This window comes from Ammospiza caudacuta, chromosome 1 (genome assembly GCF_027887145.1).
Source record: "Ammospiza caudacuta isolate bAmmCau1 chromosome 1, bAmmCau1.pri, whole genome shotgun sequence".
NCBI classification, from domain to species: Eukaryota; Metazoa; Chordata; class Aves; order Passeriformes; family Passerellidae; genus Ammospiza; species Ammospiza caudacuta.
Window position 1 is genome coordinate 27,904,874 of NC_080593.1, and position 26,462 is coordinate 27,931,335.

Consider the following 26,462-nt stretch of genomic DNA (forward strand, 5'->3'; position numbering starts at 1 on the left):
TTATGATCCTGTGGCTAAGTTTTACCTTCACCATAATGATGGTAGGTCAAAGGACTTTTCCCTTGCCTAAAGGGGGCTCAGAGACCTTGGCACAGAGCCCAAGACACCTGTGACTTTGATTTTGACCCATGGAAAAGATTACCACCTCTATATGAAGAATTACAAGCCAAGAGAGTTTAAGTAGAATAATAGTTAGTTTGTCATGGGGTGAAAAATAGATTTTAGGGGTTTTTAGAATGGGGGCTCAGTGTCACAAGATGGAGGAATTTGGGCATACCCTGTCCTTCTTCTTTCTTCTTCCTAACCTCCATGTTCTTGGTGATGCTGGCACTTTTGGCTTGGTTTAAGGTAGAAACTCAATGTCTAACATAGGTGGTAGGTATTGGGAAACTATTGTAAAAAATGTACACATAATTTTTAGTATAAAAAGATAACACCACCCTGAGGGCAACAGTGTGCCTCTGTCTGACCTGCTGAACAGACCTGGGCAGGCCAGAGAAAGAATTTTATAGATAAGAAACAATAAACAACCTTGAGAATGAGAACAGATGAATCCTGGCTCCTTCTTTCACTGCTGGGCTGGGAAAAGAGACTTTCTAACCCGTCTCAGGGTCACTCTGACCAGCAGAAATCCTGAAACCTTCTCACTTTTCTGTTTAAGTAGGACTAAGGATGTAGAGATGTTTCACCAGGATGTCCCCACAGGAAACGCCCACCACAGACAGGGGCACTGCCCAAATTCAGGTAAGCAAAATGACACACCCTCAGCCTCTGCTGACAAATAAATGAATGGGCAAGCAGAGACTAAGATATCCACACATACACACCCCACCAATCCCTACCCTGTCCCAAAAAATGTGTTTGTCTATCTGCCTGGTCATTACCTGCTTTTGGATTTTCCTGTATCAAAAAACCCAAACCAAACCAAACCAAACCAAAAAACCTAATCAGAAAATTTAGAGATAACATTTTCTATAGCTAAACTGATAGTGGTGCCAAGCAGCTCAAGCTGCTCAAGTTCCCTTCTGTTTCAGCAGGATAATTTTCTAGATTTTCTAGTTTCTCCAATATTGTAGATTTTCACATTACTAGAAGGCTAAAACATTTACTAAGATTATCGAAGTCTCTTGATTTACCTCTCACTTCATGTCCTTTCATCACACTTTTACTAGAAAGTTCTACTCTCCTCTAATGTTTTGGGATTCTTTTTAAAATAAAGACGACCCTTTCCCATTAATTCAAGTCTTGCAAACATTGCCAAAATCTACCCCATTTTCTTTACTGAATGTGAAGACTCTATCATCTTCATTATTATACCAAAATTAATTCTCTAAATTTAAATGAGAATTTAAATTTTCTTCTCAGATGTTTTTAACTGGTTACAGAATTTTTGCCTATATTGAATTAAACATATTTAAATGATCTTGAAAATCCTCTATTCCTCTATTAGGTTTTAGGTGGGAATTCAAGACCAATGCTTCAGTGGTTTTTCTGTGGATTCCAGCAGGAGAAAACGTAGATAGGAATTACTTGTGAAAATTCTGAAATGCCTCAAAAAGAGTTGTGTGCTCTCAAAATTGTGTTTAAATCTACTAGGGGTTAGCTTGGAAAGGTTACTGGGGAGGTAATAGTTACTGAAACAGGAAAAAACCCCATGATATGGTGTGAAAATTACACAGCAGAACTAGACATGAAAAGAATTGAGTTTTGGAGAGCACACAGATTGAAGACGAGCAATTATGAAAAAGTGCAAAGTGACTTCTTTTGTTCTTTTTCTTCTTGTGTAGGGACAGCAACAGATCCAGCTTGACTTGAAGTGAATAGATTTCTTTTCGTAAGATCTTGATTGACCCCTTATTTTCTACAGAACAGTTGTTTTTTTCTGATATAAAAGTGGCAAGGAAGAAAAGGTTATTTTTTAAAATCTCATTTATTGGGTATTTATCAGTCAACAAAATATGTTTTGTAAATTTCCAGGTCAACTAGGACTGTAACAACAGACTTGATTGTTACCATAGCATCAGAAAGTTTTTTTCTTTTTAAATAGAAAGACTAATATTTAACAAGAATGTGTTTGCTAATGCCTTTCAGAAAAAAGAAGAGACTATTTAAAAGGTGGTCATATTTTAGGGATCTGGCTTTTATTGTTACTCTATCCCAGCATAGGATACTACATTTATTAAAAAAAGACATTAACTGATTTTGTGTTTATATTTATTGTCAGCAATACGTCAGTTATGTAAAAATAACCCAGATGAAAATGTAAGACTTGTTACATTTTCCCATCATCTGTATTAACTGAATAAAGCTTAGTGACAATATACACAAATTTGCAGTAGTAGTAGTACGTAAACATTTTGTGCATTAAAAAAGAAATGTACATAATTTAAAAAATAAAAATGCATTACACAATTTACAAATTAACATTAACCAAAAGAAAAGTAAACATTCCTCAGACAGCTGCCTCCTCATTCTACAAAATAAATATTCAAGTAAATTAAGTTAGGCAAAATAAACTCTTAATTCTTAACGATTTACATAAAGGTAAAAAGACAGATTTCCATTTAATTCAAGGTATATTTTACAGTGATTTACACATAGACTTTTTAAATTGCTCTCTTCAAATTGTAAGATTGGAAAAAAAACTTCATTACATTTTGGCAGGAGGAAGGGGGTTTCAAAATTGATGCTTTATACCAAACATAAACAGACTTGTGCAGTTGCATCAAAGCTTCAAAAAGGAACTGCTCCAGGACTCAAAGCAGACACAGTAAGCTAGAAACTACAGTTTTAAAAAGAAAAATATAAACCACCACATCAACAGGAAAATACCTACTTTGCTATTTTCTGAATGGTTTATTTGATCACTGGAAACATTACTTTCACAAACTAATAATCTACAGTAGTGGCTGCTTTAGGCACTGGATTTGTAGAAGCACTCTGATTTTTAAAGCAAATTGCTTTTCATTCTATATTGGTAATTCACATATTATTTACTTCAATTTCAATGCTAGAGGGCTTAATCACCTTTGCAACATTTAGATTTACATAAAATTTCAGCCTTCCTTATAGCCTAGCATTTTTTTCTTGATAATGAGGGAAGCCACTCTGGCTTCAAATTTCCATGCACTTTGTTCATAGAAAAAATAATAATAAAAACACGCTCTAGATTTTAAATGCAGCCCTAGTATGATGCAGATGGGCACCAGATATTCACTGATCAGATATAAAATGTAACACATACTAACATATTTGCATGGATTGCAAAGGCCAAACAGACTTGAAAAACCCTCCTATCTCTCTGTTTATTCATTTAATGTGGTAAGGAAAAGGAGATGTCATACCTTTAAGTTATTAAGTACTTAGATTTAGGACATAAAAGTCTTCAAGGCAAGAACTAGGCAACAGCTCCTGCTAAGACCAGCCAGTGTCATAAATAAAGATGACTCATTGCCAATGAAAGAAACCCTGTTCCCTCAATGCCCTCTTGGTTCAAAACTATTCGACAACACAGAATCAGACTATTAAAAAACCAGAAATCATTATAAAATCTGTTTCCACGTGTATTTATTGTTCTTTAATACTTTATCATTTTTTCATGGCCTTTTTTTGGTGTCTGCCAAAAGAGGAACCAAGCAGGTTTTTATTGTTTTCTACTCAAGAATGCTGAAAATTAAAATTATCAAGATTTGTATTTTCGCAATGGACCTTTACAAAGTGATGCAAGACTGAATGCTCCAGTCCTGAAACACATATAGGAATGAACCACTGCTGTGGCAGGCAGCCATGAAACTTCATCAGCTGCAGCTCGAACAAGGTATAAAATGAGAAATTAAACCTGCACCAAATATTGTTACCATTGTTCCTCTGCTCATCATTCCCATTTGGGGAAAACCTACGCAGTGGGATGAAGGTAATGTTCTTGATGCAGTAACATCACACTGGTAATATGGCAGTTAAGCTAAAGTAGGACCATAATCTCTCTTGAATATCCACAAAATGCTCATTGGTTTCAAGAATTATTCTACATAGAACAAAGGTTTGTATTTTTAAGAACAGATGTGATGTCCATGAGATTCTTGTCATTGATTTCAGTGGATCTGGGCCAAAGTTTGCAAAGTTAGTTTCACCCAGTGTGCAAAAACTGGTGCTTCTTGAGCAAATAGAGTGATGAGTAGGCAGAAGTGGTTTAGGTTATAAAAAAGACCTGAGAACCTAATATTGAACTTTATGTAACAATTCTTTTTGAGAGGTTGCCTGATAAAGTTTTGTATTGCTTAGTAGTGGCACAGTCACTCGTACGTTCCGGCTGCACACAGAAGCCATTTGAGGAGAATAACCCTTCTCAGGTCATGGAGCACATCCGTAACAGCCATGTCACATGAGTGGCAAGTCAATGAGCTTCATCTTGGAAGCCCAACACTGAAAAGCCATAAGCATGGAAGAGGTTAACAGTGAGTTTTCATACTGCCAGAGTTTTTGAAAAAGTCATGAGTATTAAAATGGCAGAACTATTGATCTTATTGTTTACTTGCCAGTACACTCAGGAGTTTAACTGAATAATTAAAATAGTCTATTGAATTATCCTAATTGGAAAAGACAAAACATCTCTGAGTATTGCACTGCCACTAACAGTGAAAGAGCTCTCATTAACAGAAGGAAAGAAAAGTAAAACCATTTTATTTCAGCTGAACAATCAGAACACCTTTTTAGACAAGAAGTATGTCACTCAGGATTACAGGGCAACCACTTTTCTTTTTCTTTTCTTTTTTTTTCTAACAAAGTTAACAAATATAAAAAATCTAGTCATAAACAGCCTTCAAAGTACAATTAGAAACCAGCAGGACAATCTATACCAGTATAGGTAGGCGGGGCAAGAAACTAGACACTTGTATTACTGCCATGGTGTAGAGTACAAGTGGCTGCTGTGGTGAGGAACGGTGTGTGTACGGCAAACGTCGCAGCTGATTCCATCCCGTCGCAGTCCAAACTAAACACTACTCTCTTCAGCATTCAAGACCTGTCTGCTTGACACTCCTTGCACAAGATACATCATTATCCTTTCTGAAAAGAGGCAGTTTCTATGGCAATACTAGTTAAGTGCATATCATGCTGCACTAATATAGTGCAAAAATTTGCCTTACATGTAGCAAAAAAGATGCAGGCAACACTTTGAGTTAGAGAAAGTAGAAACGTATTGTAACATTTACAGCAGGTATTTTTTCCAGACATCAACCACTAGAAAATAGTGAATCTGAGAATGCCTCCTCTCCGGATGTACACATGAGGCCTTTATAATTTGGAGTGGTAACAGGACAGAATTTTGCAAGTGAGTCATTGCCCTCTGAAATGCAGGTTAACACAAGTTATCATCAACTGGCAAACTGTTGAACTTGCTCAGTGGGTTAATCCCAGTTAAAAGTTAATATTGTACTAAGCACTAAAATGCTCTTCATCACATACATAATCTGATAGAGTAATACATATGGTTCAACCGAGTATATATGTTATGTGTGAATATAGAGTCATAGACAGCTTGGTACAAACTCCTCATGCGTACTGATTATACTTGGTTAATGATGCAGGGGCTTCCAAGTGTTAATACTATGTCAGATACAGTATTCTGGAGGCAGAAGTGGTGCTCTGTTCTAAGACTGAGGAAACACCACAAATCTCCAACTGCAGTGTCTATTAATGTGATTCTGCCTGATTTCTCGGTGCTGATGGTCTAAAGTAAAGCAATAATACCTTGAATATCAGTAGGCATTATGAAATCCATCCTTCTTTATCTATGGTGCAGTTACAAAAAAGAAAAATTCAAAACACTTAATCCACTCCATAGAAAATCCCTGTGGCTTTGGACACCTTCTGATTTCATTCCTATAGTTTAGACTCCATTTGTCACCAAGAGAAGTCACAGTTTACATGTCTGCATCTCCATCATAAGCCAAGGTTAAAGGTTTCAGTCGGTTGTTCTGCCTTCTCTGGGGCTTCTTTGGCTTTTTGCTGAAACAATAAGATAATTTGTAAATAGAAAAAGCAACTAATAAGTCATAAATGAAAGATGACCATGCTGATAATGCATTCAGTTGTTTGTTTATAAAAGCTATAACCATAAAACCTTCACTGGGATCACTAATTATCCCTTTATCAACCCAAAGCAATATCTAATTCAAAGCTCAGTTGTTCAGAAACAAGCTGTTATGATGCTGATGACTTGAAATCCTTGGCAGGTACTCCTGCAACATCACCCAGTTTTCAGAAGAATTCAGAGCCTGCCATGCAATATTTGGTCATGTATCAAAGCTGCAATCAGGTTCTTTTAAATTATGTGACTCAAATATTAAACTGCTCTTGACACATCAAGAGTTTCCACAGGAAAGATCCATCTTTTGATTGGTTTTATCTCATCATACTTGCTGGAATGCCTACAATTAATTCTAGATGTTATAATCAAACCAGTCATTAATAGCAGGTGTATGGTTGTTTGCCATAACATTCCTTGTCTAGCCTTGAATTAGATTTTAATCCAGCAGTATTTCCAATCCATTACATAAAGTTGTAAAAAATTACCAGGCCAAAGGAAAATGAATGTTTATCTATGCTTTAGCACTCATCTTCTTTTAGAGTGTAATGTAAGCATTTCTTTAAATCAGGCCTGTGCATCCTCAGTCTTGTCCAAAATCTTATTTCAGCCATGTCACTTAGGCTGCTCAAATCTGAGTCTTTTATATGAAACTTTTTGTTACAATGACTTGCAGTAGCCACAGGTTCCAGTCCAAATAATCTGTAGTTGTTGAATGCTAATGGATTTCCTTTTCCTCAAGCCCCACTCCCCAAAAAACCAACCAACTAACCAAAACAGAAAGACTACAAAGAAAGCCCAAACAAACAAACCATAACAGCAAAACCAAAACAAACAACAAAACAAACAAACGCACAAAAAACAAGCAATGAATCAAACAAAAAACAAGAAAAAAAAACCAAATGAATTTTTATATTACCTAGACAGAAGTGAGGTTTTGGGCAAAGTTAAAAAATGGCAAACGCACCCAGAAGCCCCCCAAAACCTACTAATGCAGTACAGCCAAGAGCCTGATGTATACAACCACACTACCCTCACCTTTCACCTGTACTTTCATCTGGATCAGAAATTCCTAACAGGACCTAGAAGACTTCAGGGAGCACATTCTCAAAGGTGACTTGTTAAAAACAGAATTCTTTCATGTATTAAAAAGATGAGAAAGCTTTCAGATTTTTTCTGGTTCTGTATGTCTATATCTTGTCAGATATAAAATATTATTTTTCTGGTTACTCAATGTCTTTGCTGCTATTTCTCTCAGCATTTTTTGATACAGACACAATAAAATTATTCTGGACATTGTATATATCAACCAAGATAAACTGAGCAAAAGTGAGCTGCACACTAAGCTACCCCATGTTTGTAAGTTCTTATACGTTCAGAAGAATATGTGGTGATCCATCATCTAGAGTGCAACCAGAAACTGCTAACCTGAGTCTGGACAAAAGGACAAGGCAAATTAAACACTGCAGTTCACAGAAGTGTCTGCAGTTTCTAGAGCAGCAGATGTAAACATTTTCATTACAGTCTATGAGGGGACTGTTTTCTTATAAATAATTAAAGAACTCACCAGGCTAGATAGATCATAGAAACAATAAAGATGAGTAAAACAAATGCACCAGCAGCTACACCATAAACCCAGGTCTTCAGCCTCCCATCTAAAAGGAATGAATGTTAGTCAGTAGTGTTTGAGTTAGTCTAGTTGAATTATTAGTTCTGATATAGCATAGAAATACTTTAATAATCCAAAATAAATGTCTTGAGTAGCAATTACAGTTTAATCAGAGTAAATATTGTTAAATAACTGAGCAATGACTTCTCTGTGCTCTGCTTTTCAGTTGGGGTCAGGATAATTCAAATGGAACTGAGATCTGGGGTAGAGGCAGCAGGTGAGAGACCCAGAAACTCAGCTTTGGGTCTCCCTAGTAGTGAGCAATCCCAGGACAGTGCATCAGCCTAGGACTCATTTAGTATCACTTTCTATTCTAGCTCTGGTAAAGCAATCTGTCTATTATATTAATTCTTGTTCCTATTTACTTGTATGTTTTTAAATGCCCTTAGCATGCTGTACATCATCCATCCCTTAGCTGCACATACACAACCTTTACTACTGCATAAAGAAGCAAAATTTTAAATTTTCTTTCCCTACTAAATGCAAGTTTTGCTGTTATAAATAGCTTCTCCTCACAAAGTAAAAATACACAAAAAAAATCCTAGCCCATGCTCCTAAATAAAACAACTGTTTGTTGATAAGGACTGTATTTATGGGCAGCCGGTGCAGTTTGTATTTTGGACATGTCCCTGGAGATTTGGGCATACATACCACTCTCCTTCTTGCCTCAGGAAAAGAAAGAGGAAAATGATGTGGCTTTGTCTATGGGGTTTTGCTTTGCCCCCCATATCACAACTAAAGGAGTGCATGCTTTTTGAGTCACCAGTTTTATCCAACTCATTTTTCAAATTTCTAAATGGCTTTTTGCAAGCATTGTTTTCCAGGAGATTAGCTAGCCTTGTTGCATCTCCTTGACAATAAAAAAATAACCTTTATAAAACTGAATTATTTCATATTCAAGTTGTACAAGTTTTATTTCATGAAGTTGTGTGTATTTTCAATGTAAGGAACTACAGCTAAAATTTTTCTGACCGAACACTTAGTGCTTCTTGTTAGCTCTTCAGAACCAAAAGACACCATCAATGCAGTTTTTATTTCCACAATGATATTAACAGAAGTTAGACTAAGATTGCTTGGTTACACAGTAGTGCTCTCCATTGCTATGCAGTTAAGCTCAGGCCTTCTGGGCTGCAGCAATGCAAAGTCTTGCTGTCATGTGGACAAGTTGTTCAAGACTAATCAATATCAGAACATTTTCCCTTCATTACCTTAATCAACCTAATGAAACATCATAACTGATAATAACTGACATAACTTAAATAACGGATCCATTAAAGATTAATGGAACAGTAGATTTGACCTGACAAATCCTATGATACAATAATATCAATGAGAAGAATTCAGAATTTAGAACTGCTAAATAGGTTAGTTTCCTCTCTCCTTGCTTTGTTCCCATTAGTAAATGTAAGAGGCTTAGGTTTTTTTTCAGGTTGGCTTCTTTTAAAATAGTTACATCTCCTTGGAAAAAAGGCTGGCAATGTCTTGTGTACAGATTTATTTGGTTTTGTCAAAGCAAGGAACTCTGCTAATGAGGTCATTCCTATTATGCAACTACTGACCTCTGACTCGGGCTTTCTGAATTCTCTCTGGACAGATTATTTCTAAGTATGCAAGGGAATTGGAATCTCAGATTCATCTTTTTGTGGTAATACCTCAGCCCAGACATTTGAAGAGAACAGTTTTAATACCTTATTTTCTGGAACTGCAATGTAATTTGTGGAAGAAAATGAAAGACCTATTTTAGATCTAGACTTAGAAACTGTGAGGAAAAATGATAATCATGCCAGAGTAAACCCAAACCTTTCCAATATATATCCAATCCTGAAATAAAACAATCAGCCTTAATCTCATCAGAACTGGAAAATATTCACTTTCTCTCACATTTGCTCATAACTTCACTGCATAAAGTGTTCATTCTGTTAAACATGTTTAAGGTTATCTGAACTGAGCTATGTCTCCTTCTCAACTCAAATGACATAAAATTGGTGAGATTTCATGAAGTTTCTCAAACATACCTTGCTCCAAAACCCCCCCTGAGCTCACATGAGCATTCATATTCCTAAACTGTTGAAGGTGACTGTCTGATATTTGCTTATTGCTATCACTCTGCATGCTACAACATGCCCTCTGGCATTTTCAGGAGGGGTTAGCTAAAATGAATAAATGATAACATATTTGGTAAGATGTTGTTTTTTAAACGAGGACCAGAAAAGTTTGATTTTCTATTTTTTATTTTTTATTAAAGTACTTGGAGTAAAGACTATTTTTATTGCAGGTATCAAATATAATATCAAAGTACAAATAATAGTAAATACTATTATTAGTAGTAGTATTCGTAGTAGGACTAATGGGATCTAATATAAGTATTTCTAATTTCTAGCCCAAACATTATTTAATCTGCATATTAGAAATATTTTTATAAATCTTAACTTGAAATACCTTATGGATTATGCATGTAAAGATATTACTTTCAATTCTGCAATTAAAAACATCAAAAAACCCTTTAGAAATAAATGACCACACTAATACCCAAGTATATTAGTATATTTAGCCCTATGTGACTTAAGAGACACTTAAGATGATAACCAATTGCTCTCTTCCATGTTAATAATATTTTGGACAAGCAACATATCTCTAATGTGAAAATATTTTGTTAATTAATTTTTTATTGCAAATATTTAGTAAGACTAAAAATATTTACTGACATCTGATTACATGATGGACTTCATGAAGTATTTTTTATTAAATAACTTATATTTTACACTCTTGCATGTAAGTTTTTGCACAGCTCTAAAGAACATGGTCCATCATAAAAGAAAATACTGCTCATAGATACTTAGACCAGGCCTACGTTAAATATCAGTAATATGGTTAGCATTTGACTAACATGAATTAGTATAGATAGGGATATGTCAGAAAAGCATTAGCATACCTATACCAATTATTTTCATACAATTTGTGCTATGTCAGTAAATTTTAAGAAGCCTTTACTATTTGCATTCTTCAGTGCTATCCTTTCATTCCTCTGTCAAGAGAATTACTGTTTAAGATATCACAATTTAATATACTGGCTTGCACCTTTGCAGCAAACTCACAGTCACATTTCAAATAGCTTCCGTGAATTTTAACAGGAAGAGTGACTAAAAGGAAATCTGCAATATATGATTTCACTAAATATATTGATGGAGTAGTGACAGGGCTTGGTGTTTACTATGTTTCTTCCTATTTTTTCAGTGAGAGTATGTCTGCCTTCTCAAATGAACAGTCAAGGGTTCTTGTGGTCTTCCTAGGTACACAAAAATATGAAAGCCAGACCCTGCAGCAGTACTTAGCACTAAAACTGCTCATTGCATGACTTCACCTGGCCCAAAAGGCTGCAGAAACCAGGTCCTTCCTCGTCCTGTCTGGTTACTGGAAGGCTGGGTAGGGTTCACAGCTCGACTGGTTTTCACATCTCCCTTTTTGTCCTCCATGGTGGGGATGACCACCACTGGGATGAGAGTGCACTGCTGGAGTGTGCCATCAGAGGACATCACTTCAGTGTATCCGTCTTCACAACTGCATGTCCTGGTCTGCAGGGAACAAGTGTTTTACAAGGTGTAGTGGAAAAACAAGGTTTTCTGTGAGCCATAAAGCATAGCAACATGGATGACTGGAAGATAAGACTGTTTTGATGAGTGCTAGCCAGAAGAGTACTGCTTTGTATATTTTTATGCAAGTTCATACCATATCAACTCTTTAACATTAAATTGAAAAGTAGAAAATGGTGCAAGGTGGGTTTTAACAAATTTGTGACTTGTAAAATCACTGAAAATACTTTTTGTTGGCATAATCTTTGTAATCAAGAGACGTGTGGGAAGGCCTCCTGGGGGTGCTCCATGCTCCAATGCAGTAGCACATACCTCACTGCAGTAAGCGTGGGGCTGGCTGCACGGTGGGTTACATGACCTGTCAGCATCTGGTTGGCGCATCACTAAACAGCCCCCTGTAGGACAGAAAATCATATTTTCACATGGCAATACCTCACCACTGCTGAAATGACTTGCTGCACTGTATCATGGATGACAATCTTGTCGCTAATTTGAGTGTAAGAGTCCTTCTTTTCGAGGGTGAAGCATAATTGGAATCAAATGTTTTCTTATATGTAGAGTAAGGATACAGCACATGTATTTAATTCCACGTGCATTTTAGAGAACTAATATTTGGCAACAGAGCCTTTTGCTTTCCCCTTTTTTTAGATTGCCCAAAAAACCAATTTAAATGCTTTGTTGTACTCAAGGGAACAGATTTGGTTCTCTAGAGCCCTCCTTATGACTTACATATTGAAACTGTGGCCACAATAGAAATAAAAACACCTTTTTTATTTATATCTTTTCCTGTTGAACTGCAAACAAGTTGCTCATCCTGTTTATGAAAGGATACCTGTTTTCCGCTGCTACTGGGTCACTTTTACACATGCCTTTATGAATCAAGGCTTCATGTTAGTCTGAGATTTTACGAAGGAAAGCAGATTTATCAGTAAAGCGTGTACTGAATATTACAATACTGATGATATTGTGGGTTTCAGTCTTTTTTCTTTTTATACAGGCCTAGTTTTCATTTCTACAGCTTTATATACAGTGCAGTTATTGTTATGGACCAGTACACACCATCAGGATTTCACTATCACTTCAGCCAGAATGACTTTAAAATACATTTAGAATCAGTTTGAATTTACCTGTTTCCTTTTAGCTTATAGAAGAGAGATATACATCACATTGTTTAAAATTTAGACTGCTACAGGACAACTTATCATGCATCTCCCATATTAATACTATTTTTATACTGGTGTGATGTGATGATGAAATCCTGCTAGCTGAGGTTGGTCACAACCATAGCAGATGCAGTTAGTTGTGGTTACGCAGATCCAAGTGTTAACGGGATGGCTGATGAAGAACAAAGAAAACCCTGCTGGTTGCCATAAGTTTTCCCCACCCCCAGAAAAGAAAATCATACATCCTAGCATACAAATCACATGCCTGTGGGAATCTATGTAATAAAATATCAGTCATCCAAGGAAGCAGAAGGAAAGAGTTGCCTCATCGCCCATGGGAAATAACACCTTCAAGTAAAAAAGAACTATTCAGCACAGTGATATTATGCAAGTGAGTAAATAGAAAAAGACCTTAAAATACCAACAGAACTCACAATAATTATTTAATAATGTCTGAAATAAAATACACTATGTTGAATCCAAATGTGCAAGAATAAGGCTGACAAGACAGTAATGGATGATATGGGTTCTATTCTTCTGAATCAAAATAGGTGATCTCATTTTAAATCAATGGTGTATGTGCGTCTATCACATGAATGAGCTCATAAATACTGTAGTTTATACAAAACCCTTTCAGAAAATGTACAAATGCAAATTAAAATCTGGTTCACTACTGTGTATTTAATGTAGAGAAGTTCCCTCTATGTTGTATATTAGTACAATAGAAGTACTGTGTTTGAAAACTATCATAAAATCCATTAGAACCATATTTTTGCATTTAACAGAAACATATGAAAAACATAGTTTTGTGTTGCATGGGTAGGGTTGCAATGGAGCCCAGTGATGCATTGAATATTCCATTAGTCTTCCATTCAAATCAGAAATTTATCACAGCTTAAAGCCACATACAAACAAACTTTGAAAAAAAAAGTGATACAATATAGGTCTGAGGTTTGTCTGCCTTGGAGATCCCATTATGAAAAATCTACCAATAATACAGAGTCATATTTTGTCTTTCCTAAAATTTATCACAAGGCTGTATTCAATCACATCAGAATAAATTAGTATTTTCATGTGACTGTGATTTATGAATATACTCTAATTTTAACATCTCAGAGCTGTAATCTCCAAGATGCTATTTACTCCAAATCCTATAGGACATTTCATAGATAATATCCTATATTAATCTCAATAAGAATTCTCTCTTATAGTTTTCCTTACCATAGAAGGATCTTAGCTAAGCAGGAAGCAATCAAGGTGCATGGATAATGATCTGTTGCAATTCTTGTGAACAAGATGTGTTTTAATAGTCCTACACAAGGTTGCAAGAGACTTTGAGTTATTATTTCAACACCTTGTAAAAATAACACAAATATTTTATTTCTACTGTCACAACAGAGAGTAGTGGTGGACTCCACCATGAATAAGTATTGTGGTGGCAATAAATTACAGTTCCTCTGCTGTGAGTGACCTGACAACAGCTGGCATTGAGGATATTTTTACAGTCTCTGGGATTCTTTTACTATGACTTGGTCTGACACAAAAATTATTTACATAAATGCATAACTCTTTGCTTAAATGAATCCCTATTGCCAATATATAAATCCATATAAATAGATTCATATGAAAGTTTTCTTCTGAGATCTCAGTCGTTCCTAATTCATGTTTTTTGTGCTTTGGCTTGCACAAAATGTCACAACATCCCATAGCAGTCCATTACGTATCCTGATATAGATTTATGGCATCGAAGTAAAGAAATAAACTCATATTAGTACATTTTATTAAAATTTTATATTTTGTAACATATATGGATGATACTATCAAATTGTGCAACTTTCTCTGCCTTTTTATAGGCACTGGAATGACCTGTAATACATAAAAATCATATTTGTTGTAGGGCCTGAAACCCTACATTTGAAAGTGTAAAGATGCCTATGGTAAAAAAAACCCCAACTGTATACAACATAAAATATTTCAGGTCCACTACATAAAATAATATTTATATTTACCATAAGCATTACATGCTGCATGATTCTAGAAAACAAACAACATCTTTAATATGCAAAAAGATTATTTTGATTCATACCCAGGAAGGGTGGGGGGGTGGGTGTTTTGGTTTGTTGGGAAAACACATTTTCCACCTGTTTTTGAGATTTTTTTTTTTTTGTGTATATAAATTAGGAGTTACCTGTGACGTTTAAACCATCTGACCTTTGGCACCACACAGTCCGAGAAGATCCCTTCCATGGGCTAGCCATCCACTTGTACTCGTAGCACTGCCCATCTGCACACAGAGAACATTCACATTTCAAGATATTTAATGACAATGTTTGAGACTACCATGGGCAGCAGCCACGCTCATCAGCTGACCATACTAATTTTGTGGTCACACTCACTATGATTAATGGCTTTTACAGCTGTTAAGTATGCCCCTTTCTCCTTCATCCAGCACTGAACCACACATGTGGAGCTCCCAGGGTCTCCTGCACTTACTGGACACATGGAGAGTAGACCAGATGTGCCTGAAACACTAACTAGGATTATGAGCAAGCCTAATGCAGTAAATGGGTACAAGAAATGCTTCCAATAAGCTCATAATGGTTGTGGCCCATCTGTTGTGCAAAACTCATTTAGGGGTCCGGTTCCTTTCCTGGTGACACAAAGCTTCAGCCGGTGCTCCAGGGCTGGGTGAAGTGGCTGGGGCTGCATCTGGCTCCATGTCTCAGCTCTTCTGTGCACATCTCATATGGTCTGGGATATCTGGAATCATGGAGTCCTTCTGCACCTTAGCTCTCTATCATAAATATAAAATTCCTTTTTGTCTGATCCAGCCTCTGAATGGCCAAGTTGATATAGGAAACTACTTTTCTTAGACAATGTGTCAACTAGCAGTAGTAAGCATGGCTGAGATATTTTAATGATATTGTCATGCAATCAACAATTCAAAGAAATCTAAATCTGGTTATGAATCAAAACTCAGAGATTTCTTTTTGTTAATGTTACTAAGTGTATAGGGAAACTCTTTGTCCTATACAAAAAGAAATATCATTAAAAAAGAATAATTCTAGAGGAGTAGCATATGATAGTTACCACTTCAAAGTTTTTCTCTTTATGTTTGATCTATGGAAAACAACAATTTAGGTGCATTTCTGTTTATCAAATTTCCATTTGCCTAAAATTGCTACTACGAACAGAGAGAAAACAAAATTATGGTTGTTCTGTATTTTTTTCTTACAGGAACCAGCCTTAAGTATATTTTGGTGCTTACCATTGCATGGTCTTGTTTCCAAAGCCTGTTCTGGACAGAGATGTTGATTCTCCAAGTCCTGAATGATCACTGCTCTAGATCGGACTTGTACTCCTCCAAAACCAAGATCCTCACCATTAAAACAGGTTAGCTGGCAAAGGCTCCATTCTGACCACTCTCTCAAGTAACAGTCCCCTGTCAAAGAGCAGTTTTATAATATGAATGATCATTGTATGCGAAGAGTTTTTTTCACTGAATATGTCTTAAAAAAAGTCCCAAGTACAGTTTTTTAATTTTCCTTCCTTTTAGTTCCTTTCCTTCCTCTTTTTAAACTTGACTCATAGCGTAGAAATCATAACATTTTGATACTCTCTGAATGTCTGTGTCATAGAAAATATTACAAAGATTGTACAAGGGCCCATTTGTTCTAAAGCAGTTCTAGTTTCTTGTAGCATTCCCATGAGATCACCCTCATTATGAATCTCTTTGCAATGCTCTACCCAATGTCTAGATTTATGTACACTTTAAGATATTGTGCATTTTATGTCTTATGCTAAATTTACATATTTTTTCAATTCTTCTTTGATCTTAGAAAACATTGTCTAGTATTAAGAAGACTAATTATTGTTTATCTTTCTCTAAATAGACATAGAAGCAACTGATGGAAGATCCTTTGCAAGAAAGGGAAATGGGAACATGATTAAAATGTCTGTTCTTGCTATTTCATGTTAGGATAATAGACCTGTAGAATTCTATAGTGTAAAACTGAAAAATCAAATTATACTAATGACACTAATTAGCACAATCAGCTACAGAACATTTAAGGAAGATCTGAGGCACAACACAAAGAAACCATTTTGTTAAAACAGTAGAAAATGGGACTAGACTGTGCACAAACTCACAAATAAACCTCTTAGTTCTCATTATTTCAGAGAGAAAGCCATTAAAAATTCATGCTACCTTGCATTATACTGATGACAGATATAATCAGTACTGTGTTGACCGGATGCCTGATTAATGAAGGAATTTTATTTGCCAACCTTAGGAAAGCATGCAAAGAAATGAATAATTGACGAACTGATGTATACATAATAGGAAAACAAGTAGTGATTTTTGGAAACATTAGCTGGAGCGTATCATTAGCACATCCCCACAGGGCAGTTATTCTTGCTGGCTAAATGTGAGATTGTTGAAGAACAGGTCCCTGCTCAGCAAAATTTTTAAAGCAATCAATAAGTCACTATATGTTTTTTATAAAATTCACTAATATGAAAACATAACTGCAGTTTCTGTATTCTTCCAGTTTCCATTTAAGAAGCAAAAATAGATGAAAATTATGCAAATGGAATGCAATGTACAAAGCAGTGATGGAAATCTCGCAATTTCTTATTAATTTCTATTTATTGTGACAACTTTACCTTCAGTCCAATCTGAAAAAACTCTGGGAAAGAGGAGAGTTTCAAGAGAATGAAAATAGAGTGCTGTATGAAATGATAGCTACATTAGAACTGAAGGAGTTTATCACCTCTTCTGAAGACTCATCATTAATAGCTATTGAAAAACAGCAATATACTTCAAATTCTACAAGTAAGTGTTTGGAATGAACTGGAGTATTTTTACTGGAAATTAAATGGCTCTTATATGATCTTAATCCTTCTCATTATGAGCAACATGGACCTGATCATTCAAAACAGCTCCTTTAGATTCAGTTCACAAAGGCAATGATAGAGCATGTCACATCGAGAGAGCTAAACAACTAGAGGCACTCATGTTTTCTCAGAGATCAAAACTTTAGTTTCATTTTGAATAAAACCTCTAAAGAAAAAAAATAAGAGATCTTAGCTTATCTTCCTTAGACACCCATAAAAGGCATCAAGTTTTTAGCCACTGGTAAAAGTATTAATAAAGCTGTTACATAGTCTACACACTTAATACTAATATTTATCTGTAAACCAACACCCTTTCTTATAGAGTTAAATATAGGGTTTATTTCAATGGATTTTGTGAAAAATATATACAAAATAGATACAAACTATGACAGAGAGATCATGTCTTTTATAAATTTAAAATCTAGTATTTTTTCTAATTGATTGATTATCATGAAGTCACTCCTAAAAAGTAACTCTGTTGGTCATTTGATAGACAAATCCAATCAGTAAAGCAGATGAAAAAGATTTAATTGCCTGTGGCTAATGCTAGGCCCTAACAGCTATAATGACACCCAAGCAATCTTGAAATGCAACATCTGTTTGAACAGCTTTATTACCTGGACAAGGGAAAGTGCAGGTTTCCTCAAGTATTATCTTCTTGTCACCATCTATAATAGGCTCTATGTCTCCACAGAATTCCTCATCTACTATTTTGCCAGCATCTTCAATGGATCCATCATAAACCACACAGGAGATGTTCCTCACTCGTGTTCCCTCTCCACATTGAGCATCCTACAGAAGGAGAACATATATTGATTAATACTGAACAGAAGAAAGTGCCAAAAGACTAGATCAGAGTTACATGTCACTCTATCTCCTATTATTTCTACTTAACTACTTATTCATTCCAATAAGGAGAAAAAAGAAGATAACAAAGAGAAGACATGATTCACTACTTTTGAAACAAAAAACAAAACCCAAGCGAAAATTTCTGCTCACTGTTAATTGTTCCTTAAATTACAGAGCTAATTATGCCTTTGAATTACAACCAGAGCAGTACGTCAAGTGAAGATCTCTTTTAATATGTGAATATATTTCTGCTGATATTCTTTTACAATAATCGTATTTAAATTATTAGCAAAGAAGCTGCTCAGGTACCAATGTTTACATTTATACTCTGAATATCTGTAAGACAATGTTGCATCTATTGATAAATATGAAATTTAAGGAGAAAAACAAACTTTAGTTTTTGTGTAAGAGAGGTGGAAGCAAATTGTTTAAAGAGTTAATAAGGAGGTATCCAGGCATATCACAAATATGCCTCAATCCACACTTTCCATAACTTCTAAGTCCTATATGGCTTTTACCTCTACTTTGCAAGCAGACCATTGACCATATTGCCATCGATAACAAGGTTTTACTGGACAGGGTTTGAATTGCTCCATCTGAGAAGGACAAGGTCTCCCATCACCCTGAAATGGCTGATTTATGGTCCTTCTTCTGATCATTTTTCCTGTAACAAAAACCAGCAATATAACTAACAACGAAGTGGTTAGACTGATATATTCCTCAAGATGGTTCTATTTTGCTGAAAAGTATTGTGTTTGAATAAAGTACTTTTTTCCAGATTTGACAAATTTAATTATAAAGCTGATCTGTTGGCTCTTGTCTTTTATGTGGATTCATATTTTCCAAGTCAGACATTTTATATTCTGTCATTTGTTTGTAGTGTAAGTGTAGGAGGATGCCTGATTAGGATTGCTCCTGACAGCAAACAAAAGCCGTAATTTCCTAGTTCAGAAGCCTGAAGGAAAATATTCTCTATGAACGTGACAACATGTTTGTCCATTTCAGTGGAGACTCCTGCTCGTCATCTGGGGCTCGCTGCTAGAAGAGGCCAGCATGCTGCGCTCTTCCCTCAGTTAACACAGAAATATGTGATCCATAATTGTCTGATTCCAGCAAACAAGGACTTGCAACTTTCTGTCACTGTCTGTTTGGGAAATATTACATGCAGATTTTACAGAAAATGGAGGATTCTTCACTCAGGCCCAAAGAAAACTAAAATACAATAGGCTTATCCAACCATGATCTCCTCTCCAGCCGCGATATGCTACCCAGCTTCACTGAGATACAGTTTCTATTTCAAATACTGATATAAACTGAAAAGGAAGTCTCAGACTTTAAAATATGCCAAAGGTATGTACTGACCTGTAAGGCCACATGTTTGAGAGCACTCAGACCAAGCAGACCAGTCAGAGAGCTGACAGTTCACAGGACATTCCACCACACAGGACATATTCATTTGCCATGTCTTTTCCAAACCAAGCTGAAAGAAAATGTTAAATGGTTAGCACAAAACTCCAGGCCTTTATCATCAGTGCAAGGTAAAAAAGTGAAGTAACTAAGACATTTAAAATTCTCACTTCAAGACAGTCCTAATGCATATACTGATCTTCATATACATGCATAAATCCCATTTGCATCAATCAATTTCTAAACTAGAACGTATAAATGGAGGGCTTAATCTCTACACTATTACTTTTTACAACAGGTGAAGGCCAAAATAATTTCTGAAATATTTATAAAGAGGAATGCAAAAATACAGCTATTAATAAGTGAATTGAAATAATACTAGAAGCCAAGTTCAAAACTAGCAAAAGGAAGAGGATAAACATGTACTAGATATTCAAAAGATGTTGCAGGTGCTGAAAGATTACAGGAGCTCAAGAGAGACTGAACAAGTTAATGGAAGAGAAATCTGAAGGTTTAAACTCACAGAAACCCCATCAGGCAAATGCAGTTCAAGAGCTGGAAACAGGTGGAAGCTGTGAAAGGAGTAGGTGGAAACCCTTGTATGCCTGTGCTTCTTACTCATTCCTTACTAATTCTATTCTATTCTATTCTATTCTATTCTATTCTATTCTATTCTATTCTATTCTATTCTACTCTATTCTATCATGCTGTCCATACGAAGATATTGATATAACACTGACAATGATTTTTCCAAAAAATATACATATTTTCATTTTCTTCTGAAAAACTTTGCAAAAAAACCAGAATCCTCTAACATCCATAAAGCAGAAGCTCCAGTTGCTGGAGGAGTCCGAGAGAAGGGGACAGAGAAATTTATCTCAAGACTCAAGTTTTCCCAAAAATATATTCCATTCTCTGTTTTTCTCCAGGTGTGATTCAGCCTCATGTTCTGCTCTGGGGAAGGGAGAGTTTTATAATCATGCTCAGGACATGGCACAACAACTACATGCTCCTTTGGTCTGATCCTGGACAGCCATTTCTATATTCTTTTAAATTCACACTGCAGATTTTCCCCCATCCATGCAAGGAAAGACATATTCTCACTAACACAGATGAAATTATATGATGCAAGATGAAATGTGACTGATGGCAAAAATATTAGCATAATAGCACCTGCATCCTGCACAGCTGAGTTGAAAGGGTAGGTCAGTTACAGGGTGTATGATCTGAAGTATGAAAGAAAATCATTCCTGCCAACATGAACAGATCTACACAAAGGACTGTCCTCTTCACTGGACCTCACCAGCAGACCCTGATCATCATTGAGGCATTTCAGAATCCTAGGCAGTTGTGAATACCTTTAACTAGAAAAAACATCTCTACCTAGTTAAAAAAAAAAAAAGCAAACTAGCCATTTCAAAACCTATTAATTTTAATGACTGGAAAAGTTAATTATATAAAACCAGCATTTAAGACTTTAAAAAGGAGATAAACCCACTCTTTCCTACTAAACACAAGCATAGAGCAATAACTAGGCACAACATTAACATGCCCTCCATAAATAAACTACCACAAGTACTGAAAATATCTCTTCCTGATAGACTCACCAAGCTTTAAATTTGCATTTACAGTACCATTTATTGAGACAGATGAGGGTTTACACCTCTGTTTGCTTTTATACAGCAAAGAATGAGTTCTTGGCTCGTCTCGGTGGTTCACTATAGCCTTGATTATACAGCTATCACACACAGACAACACCTGAGACCTTTGGATAATCTGGAATTTGGATGATTAGAAAGCTAGAGAACCCTCTTTGAAGTCCATGTTTGGGTCAAACCTTCTGAGCAAAGGCTTTACAGCCTGCTGAACTGATTCCTGCCAATTATAGAAACATGACTGCTTTCTTTCAAGACTGGTCTTCTCAGCTGGACTTTAGCAGCTCAAGAGGGAAAAGCCCAAGAAAGATATTAACAGTGAAGAGGAGAAAGCTGAAGGCCAGATTACCCACAGTGACCTCCTATTTGCATGTCTTAGATACTGAAGTGCTGCTTAAATAGATCTGGGGAACAACTGACAGGTTGCAGTTCAATAGTATTCACATATTCCCTTCTCATCCCTCTCCTTCCTTGAACTGATGAGTCACAATTCAACTTGAAGAGCTTAGAAAAATATTTGAAAAAGTGTTCATTAGCTCCCTGACCCTAAAGGTTTTGTTCTGGATGAGCTGTGGTTTGTGACTCAACAACATCAAGTACTGAAAGCCACCCCTGTGCGCTCTGTGCTTCTGGTCACACATGCCAGGGGCAGCAGGCTGCCACACCAGCATGCTCCTTAAATCCTGTGATCCTCAAGTATCTGTACTCATTTATGGGAATGTTTGGCACCAAAGACTAAACCCTGCGGCTGGAGGTTAATCATGTAATCTGACAAGCAGACTATTCGCCAATAAACCAGCAAAGTCTGCTTTAATGCAGACACAACTGCTGGTTTCTAGGCTTTTCCCATCTTTAATTAAAGGTAAATGAATGCAATAAGTCTATAAAAATGAATATGAACATGATCAGCTTGCTTTAGGTGATTTGATTTTTAAATATTCAAAGAAAGTCAAGTTCTTGTCATAAGCAGAAACCAAGTAATCCACGTATTACTATGCTTTGAGAGTTTGAAGAGAACTACATTAACATAACCAGGACTTGGAAATAAGCTCTGGAAATTGTTTTATCTTGGCAGTAATCAGGATGACTGGCTACCTTCTTTAGCTGATCAACTCAAATAAACACAAGATCACATGGACACATAAGGAAACCAGAACACAGGGGCTTAGATGGAATGTTAGCATTTAACTCTGCTGATGCTCATACCTGGAGATGCTTATAGACAAAATTCCACATCAAGGTTTTTTTATATATGGCTTTATTGCTTTCTTGAACTATATATTATATAGAAACTCACTGCAATAATGAGACTTAATTTCTTAGGGAGCAGTGTAGGTTTATCTATTATGAGCTCTTGTCTTTGCATATAATAATAATAAACATAATTCAGTATATGTACCTACACATAAATTGAGCAGATCTTTACTCATATACCTAGTACAAAGTTTTATGATAGCCCAGAGAAAATTCATTACCTTGGTCATTATAAAATTACTTCATATTTCTCCTATTCATCAGATTTTCCTACCACATGCACCTTATTTTGAACTTCACTTAATATTTCTGCACTGCACATATAATGTGAAAACACAGTGGAAACTCCCACCCTGAATGATCATTAGCAAGAAGTGTTTAATATGTATTCACATTTTGATAATTTCTAGAATACTCTCCTCTCATGACCTGCAAGGTCACAGAGTTGGCTTTCACATCTTTAGAGTGAAGGGTCTGTTAAGGTCTGAACAGCTTGGCTTTCCTGCTAATCAGGTTAACAGGTTTTACTCCTCGGTTATTGGATCAGCCTCTGACCTTGTTGGACCGCTGCTTACACATCCATAATTCAGCAAATAGTCTTAACTGTGTGACTAGGGAGTGGATCAGAGCTTTCTACAAGAGGTATCTCTATATGATCTGTTGATAAATCCAGGACATCACCGCAGTGATGTCTGTTGGCGAGTCATTTACAGCAAGTAGCTCTTGAGATATTATATTCTTGCTCTCATTATTATTCTGAATAACAAATTTTCATTTCTTAAATGCAGGAAAACTCCAGAGGTTTTCTGAAATGAGATTTCAGTGTAAAATGTAATCAGTTCTAAATGTTGTTTTAAATCTTTGGATTTTTTTAAAATAATTTCTTGGTTTTATGGTAGAAGAAATACATTTTCCCATAAAATCAAATAAATCATATTTCTTTCTGTTTAAATATTTATTTGCATGGATATTTTACATCATGTCTTGGTATTAATTAATCAATATTGCAACATCTTAGAAAAGACAGACATTTCTTTCTCTTTTCTAACACATTAAAATATTATAAAAACATTAATGCATTGCCTTATTAAATTCACAGCAACTTGCTGGTATGACTCAGGGTAGTCATACCCTGAGGTTTTTTCTTGAGACCTAATTTTTGTGGCTGTCCCATTCCTGGGAGTGTTCACAAGGCCAGGTTGGAGGAGGCTTTCAGCAACCTGCTAGAGTGAAAGGTGACCCTGCCCACAGAAGGGGCTTTGATCTTTAGGGTGATGATCTTCAAGAACCCTTCCAACCCTAACCATTTTATGATTCTTGGAAATTATTAGATTTTATTAGAAACCCAAGAACTGTGAGGGAAGGAGGAACATGGGACAGAAGTAACTCTCTGCCGTTGGTAAGAACTCATTGATTCAAGAATCCAGGATGTCAGAGGAGATTGGAGAAGTTTAAGTAGGTCAGATACACCATTACAAAATTATAGTCCAAAGTAAATGATGAGTTTCCCGACTCCCTCCACTTCTGATGAGACTCTTTGCTATGGGAACATCCTGAGAGCAGATAGTAGCCAGAAGGGTCCTGCAGAAAAGCTGTTGATGTTGGTGCCAAAGCTGCTGTGGGGGCCTTTCCCCATTTGTTCCCCACTGCCAGTTATTTTACTTCTGATGTCATGGTGGTTGGGGAATGGCAGTTGAAACAAGTGCAGTTACTTTCCATCAGAAATGCATGTAGAATGGCCCTTAAAGTAGTACTGTGGTTTTTTGGGTTTTTTTTGGTTTTCATGGTTTTTTTCATACTACAGACTCCATGCAATTGAAAGCACTAGGACCGACGCACAAAATGTCAGGAAACCAGTTCTGTCAAACTGGAGGTTTGTTTGAATATTTGCAAAATGGCTCTTTCAAAACTTTAGAGTTCCTGTCTGCTAGCTAGCTTTACTTATACACTCCTACTTAATATTACATTCGTGCTGCACGTTGTTTCACACTAGCTTGGGTATTTTTTGCATCACACAGCTGGATACAAGAAGTTAGCATTCAGCCCAGCTGCAGAATGACACGTGAGAAATATTTTCCAACACATTGAGTAAATGATTGATACTGGCAGGTGTCCAAGACTCCATGCAGAAGTTGTATCAAATTAGAATTATGATTAGTATTCTGATTGAAATTTATTACCTTTATTCTACTTTATTAATTATTGTTTCTAAGTCATTTCCTTCAGGACATAATAATTAGCATATGTTCACAGAGGCACTTAAAAGTAACCAAAGGATATAGTATAAAAATCAGTTGATGGCTCGGTTCATTTCAGAGGTACTTAACAATCCATGAATAGCGTTGCAAAACATCTGGTGAAGATGCCATACAGCTCAGTTGGCTCAGTATTAATTAGCACAATTAGAAGGGAGCTTTCTCACAGGTACCCACTCACCTCTTCACAGTATTTCAGGTCAACCGATTTGCCATCACTGCGAACACAATCGAGCATCCGCGTTTTGATGCCGCTGCCGCAGACAGCCTTCTCGCTGAGCTGACACGTGCTCCAGTCTGCAAAGGAGGAACTCATTAGCATTGCAGACTTTCAGATAGAATTCATAATGATCCAGTCTCCCACCTAATTCTGATGGCCTAAAACAACCCTCACAAGCAACTTTTACACATGCAAAAGCTCACTGAGCCCGGCTGCTACACGTTTTTGGAAACAGTGACCTTACTGCAAATGTCAATGTCATGGTACTCTCCTGAAAAGTGCAAATTTGATTTTGTCTGTGTGGATTTTGAGTAAATTACAAAATTATATGAGAAATACTTTTCCTGGAGTTAGAACACGCAGATTTCACACACAAATTATCAATTTAATATTTTTTCTAGATCAAACAGCCTGAGTGAGCTTTCAGCACAAGTTCCACAGCTGTGTCTGGGTCAGAATGGAAAGCAGAAAAATCCATCCTGTAAGGTGAATGGAAATGATCTGTAAGATGTGGTCCCAGGCTGTCACCATAACACAAATACCTGTCACATTGTAGTCATAGTGGTAGCAGTTCTTGTTCAAAGTGCAGGCTTCTGTCTCGGTGGCGGCAGGACAAGGCTTTCCATCATCTGGTTGTCTAAGGCATTCAGCTGACCTTTCACGGACACTACTTCCATTGCATGGCTTGAAGGTAAGATTAGAAACAGCTTAAATATTTTGGCACACTGATACCTCTTTATGCAGCAATACAATAACCTTTTAAATAATCCCTTCAAAAAACACAAGTGTAAAATAACAGGCTCCTGCTAATGTATAAGAGAAACCCTCTTCTTTAACCTAACTTGGTAACACCATTCTATTTTCCTAACCAATGCATATATGAGTGAAATAGTTCCAAAGTACACTATTAGTACTTTGGAACTATTTCACTCATAAACAGGATATTGAGATGCTCACTTTCCAAATGTTATAATGTAGTGCACCAAAGCTTCTCAGAGGTCCTGAAACACTTTTCGGTGGTTTGGTTTTTTTGGGGGTTTTTTGGTGGGGTTTTTTTGTTTTTGTTTTTTTTGGTTTTTTTTTTTTTTTTTTCTTTTTTGTTTTGACATTTCTTTTTGAAATTCCTGTCAGGAAGGAAGGGGAGAGAAGACCCAAAATTATTTTTCTATACTCAGTCTTGATCTGCAGACTTTGTCACACATATCAGGATAGTGACATTTTTAGTTCAGTGACTGTGCTGCTGTGCAGAGGCTCAGAGCTAGGCTCAAAGACAAACTCACAAGCCACTGCCACAGCTATTCCACTACACAGAAGGCACCCCACACTGGGAAGAGTGACCACTGGGCACATTTTAGTCTGAGTTCTGGAAGAATTTAGCTTAATGGAAAGTATTGTCACACTTCATTTGCAGTCAACACA

The 26,462-nt window shown here is 36.3% G+C and overlaps 1 protein-coding gene across 1 annotated transcript in view; it reads right to left on the bottom strand.

The window, feature by feature from the left end:
- Positions 1 to 1,980: 1,980 nt before the first annotated feature.
- The window catches only part of THSD7A (thrombospondin type 1 domain containing 7A), a 189,228-nt gene continuing 164,746 nt past the window's right edge, over positions 1,981 to 26,462 (bottom strand). The window contains exons 18-28 of the mRNA XM_058800424.1: positions 25,586 to 25,727; positions 25,005 to 25,120; positions 19,615 to 19,732; positions 18,771 to 18,916; positions 18,021 to 18,195; positions 15,776 to 15,949; positions 14,696 to 14,791; positions 11,657 to 11,739; positions 11,116 to 11,326; positions 7,653 to 7,740; positions 1,981 to 6,006 (exon numbers count right to left, since the gene is read on the bottom strand). Of these exons, the coding sequence (XP_058656407.1) occupies positions 5,922 to 6,006; positions 7,653 to 7,740; positions 11,116 to 11,326; positions 11,657 to 11,739; positions 14,696 to 14,791; positions 15,776 to 15,949; positions 18,021 to 18,195; positions 18,771 to 18,916; positions 19,615 to 19,732; positions 25,005 to 25,120; positions 25,586 to 25,727 (1,434 nt within the window). The 3' untranslated portion in view covers positions 1,981 to 5,921. The remainder of the gene's footprint in view (positions 6,007 to 7,652; positions 7,741 to 11,115; positions 11,327 to 11,656; positions 11,740 to 14,695; positions 14,792 to 15,775; positions 15,950 to 18,020; positions 18,196 to 18,770; positions 18,917 to 19,614; positions 19,733 to 25,004; positions 25,121 to 25,585; positions 25,728 to 26,462) is intronic.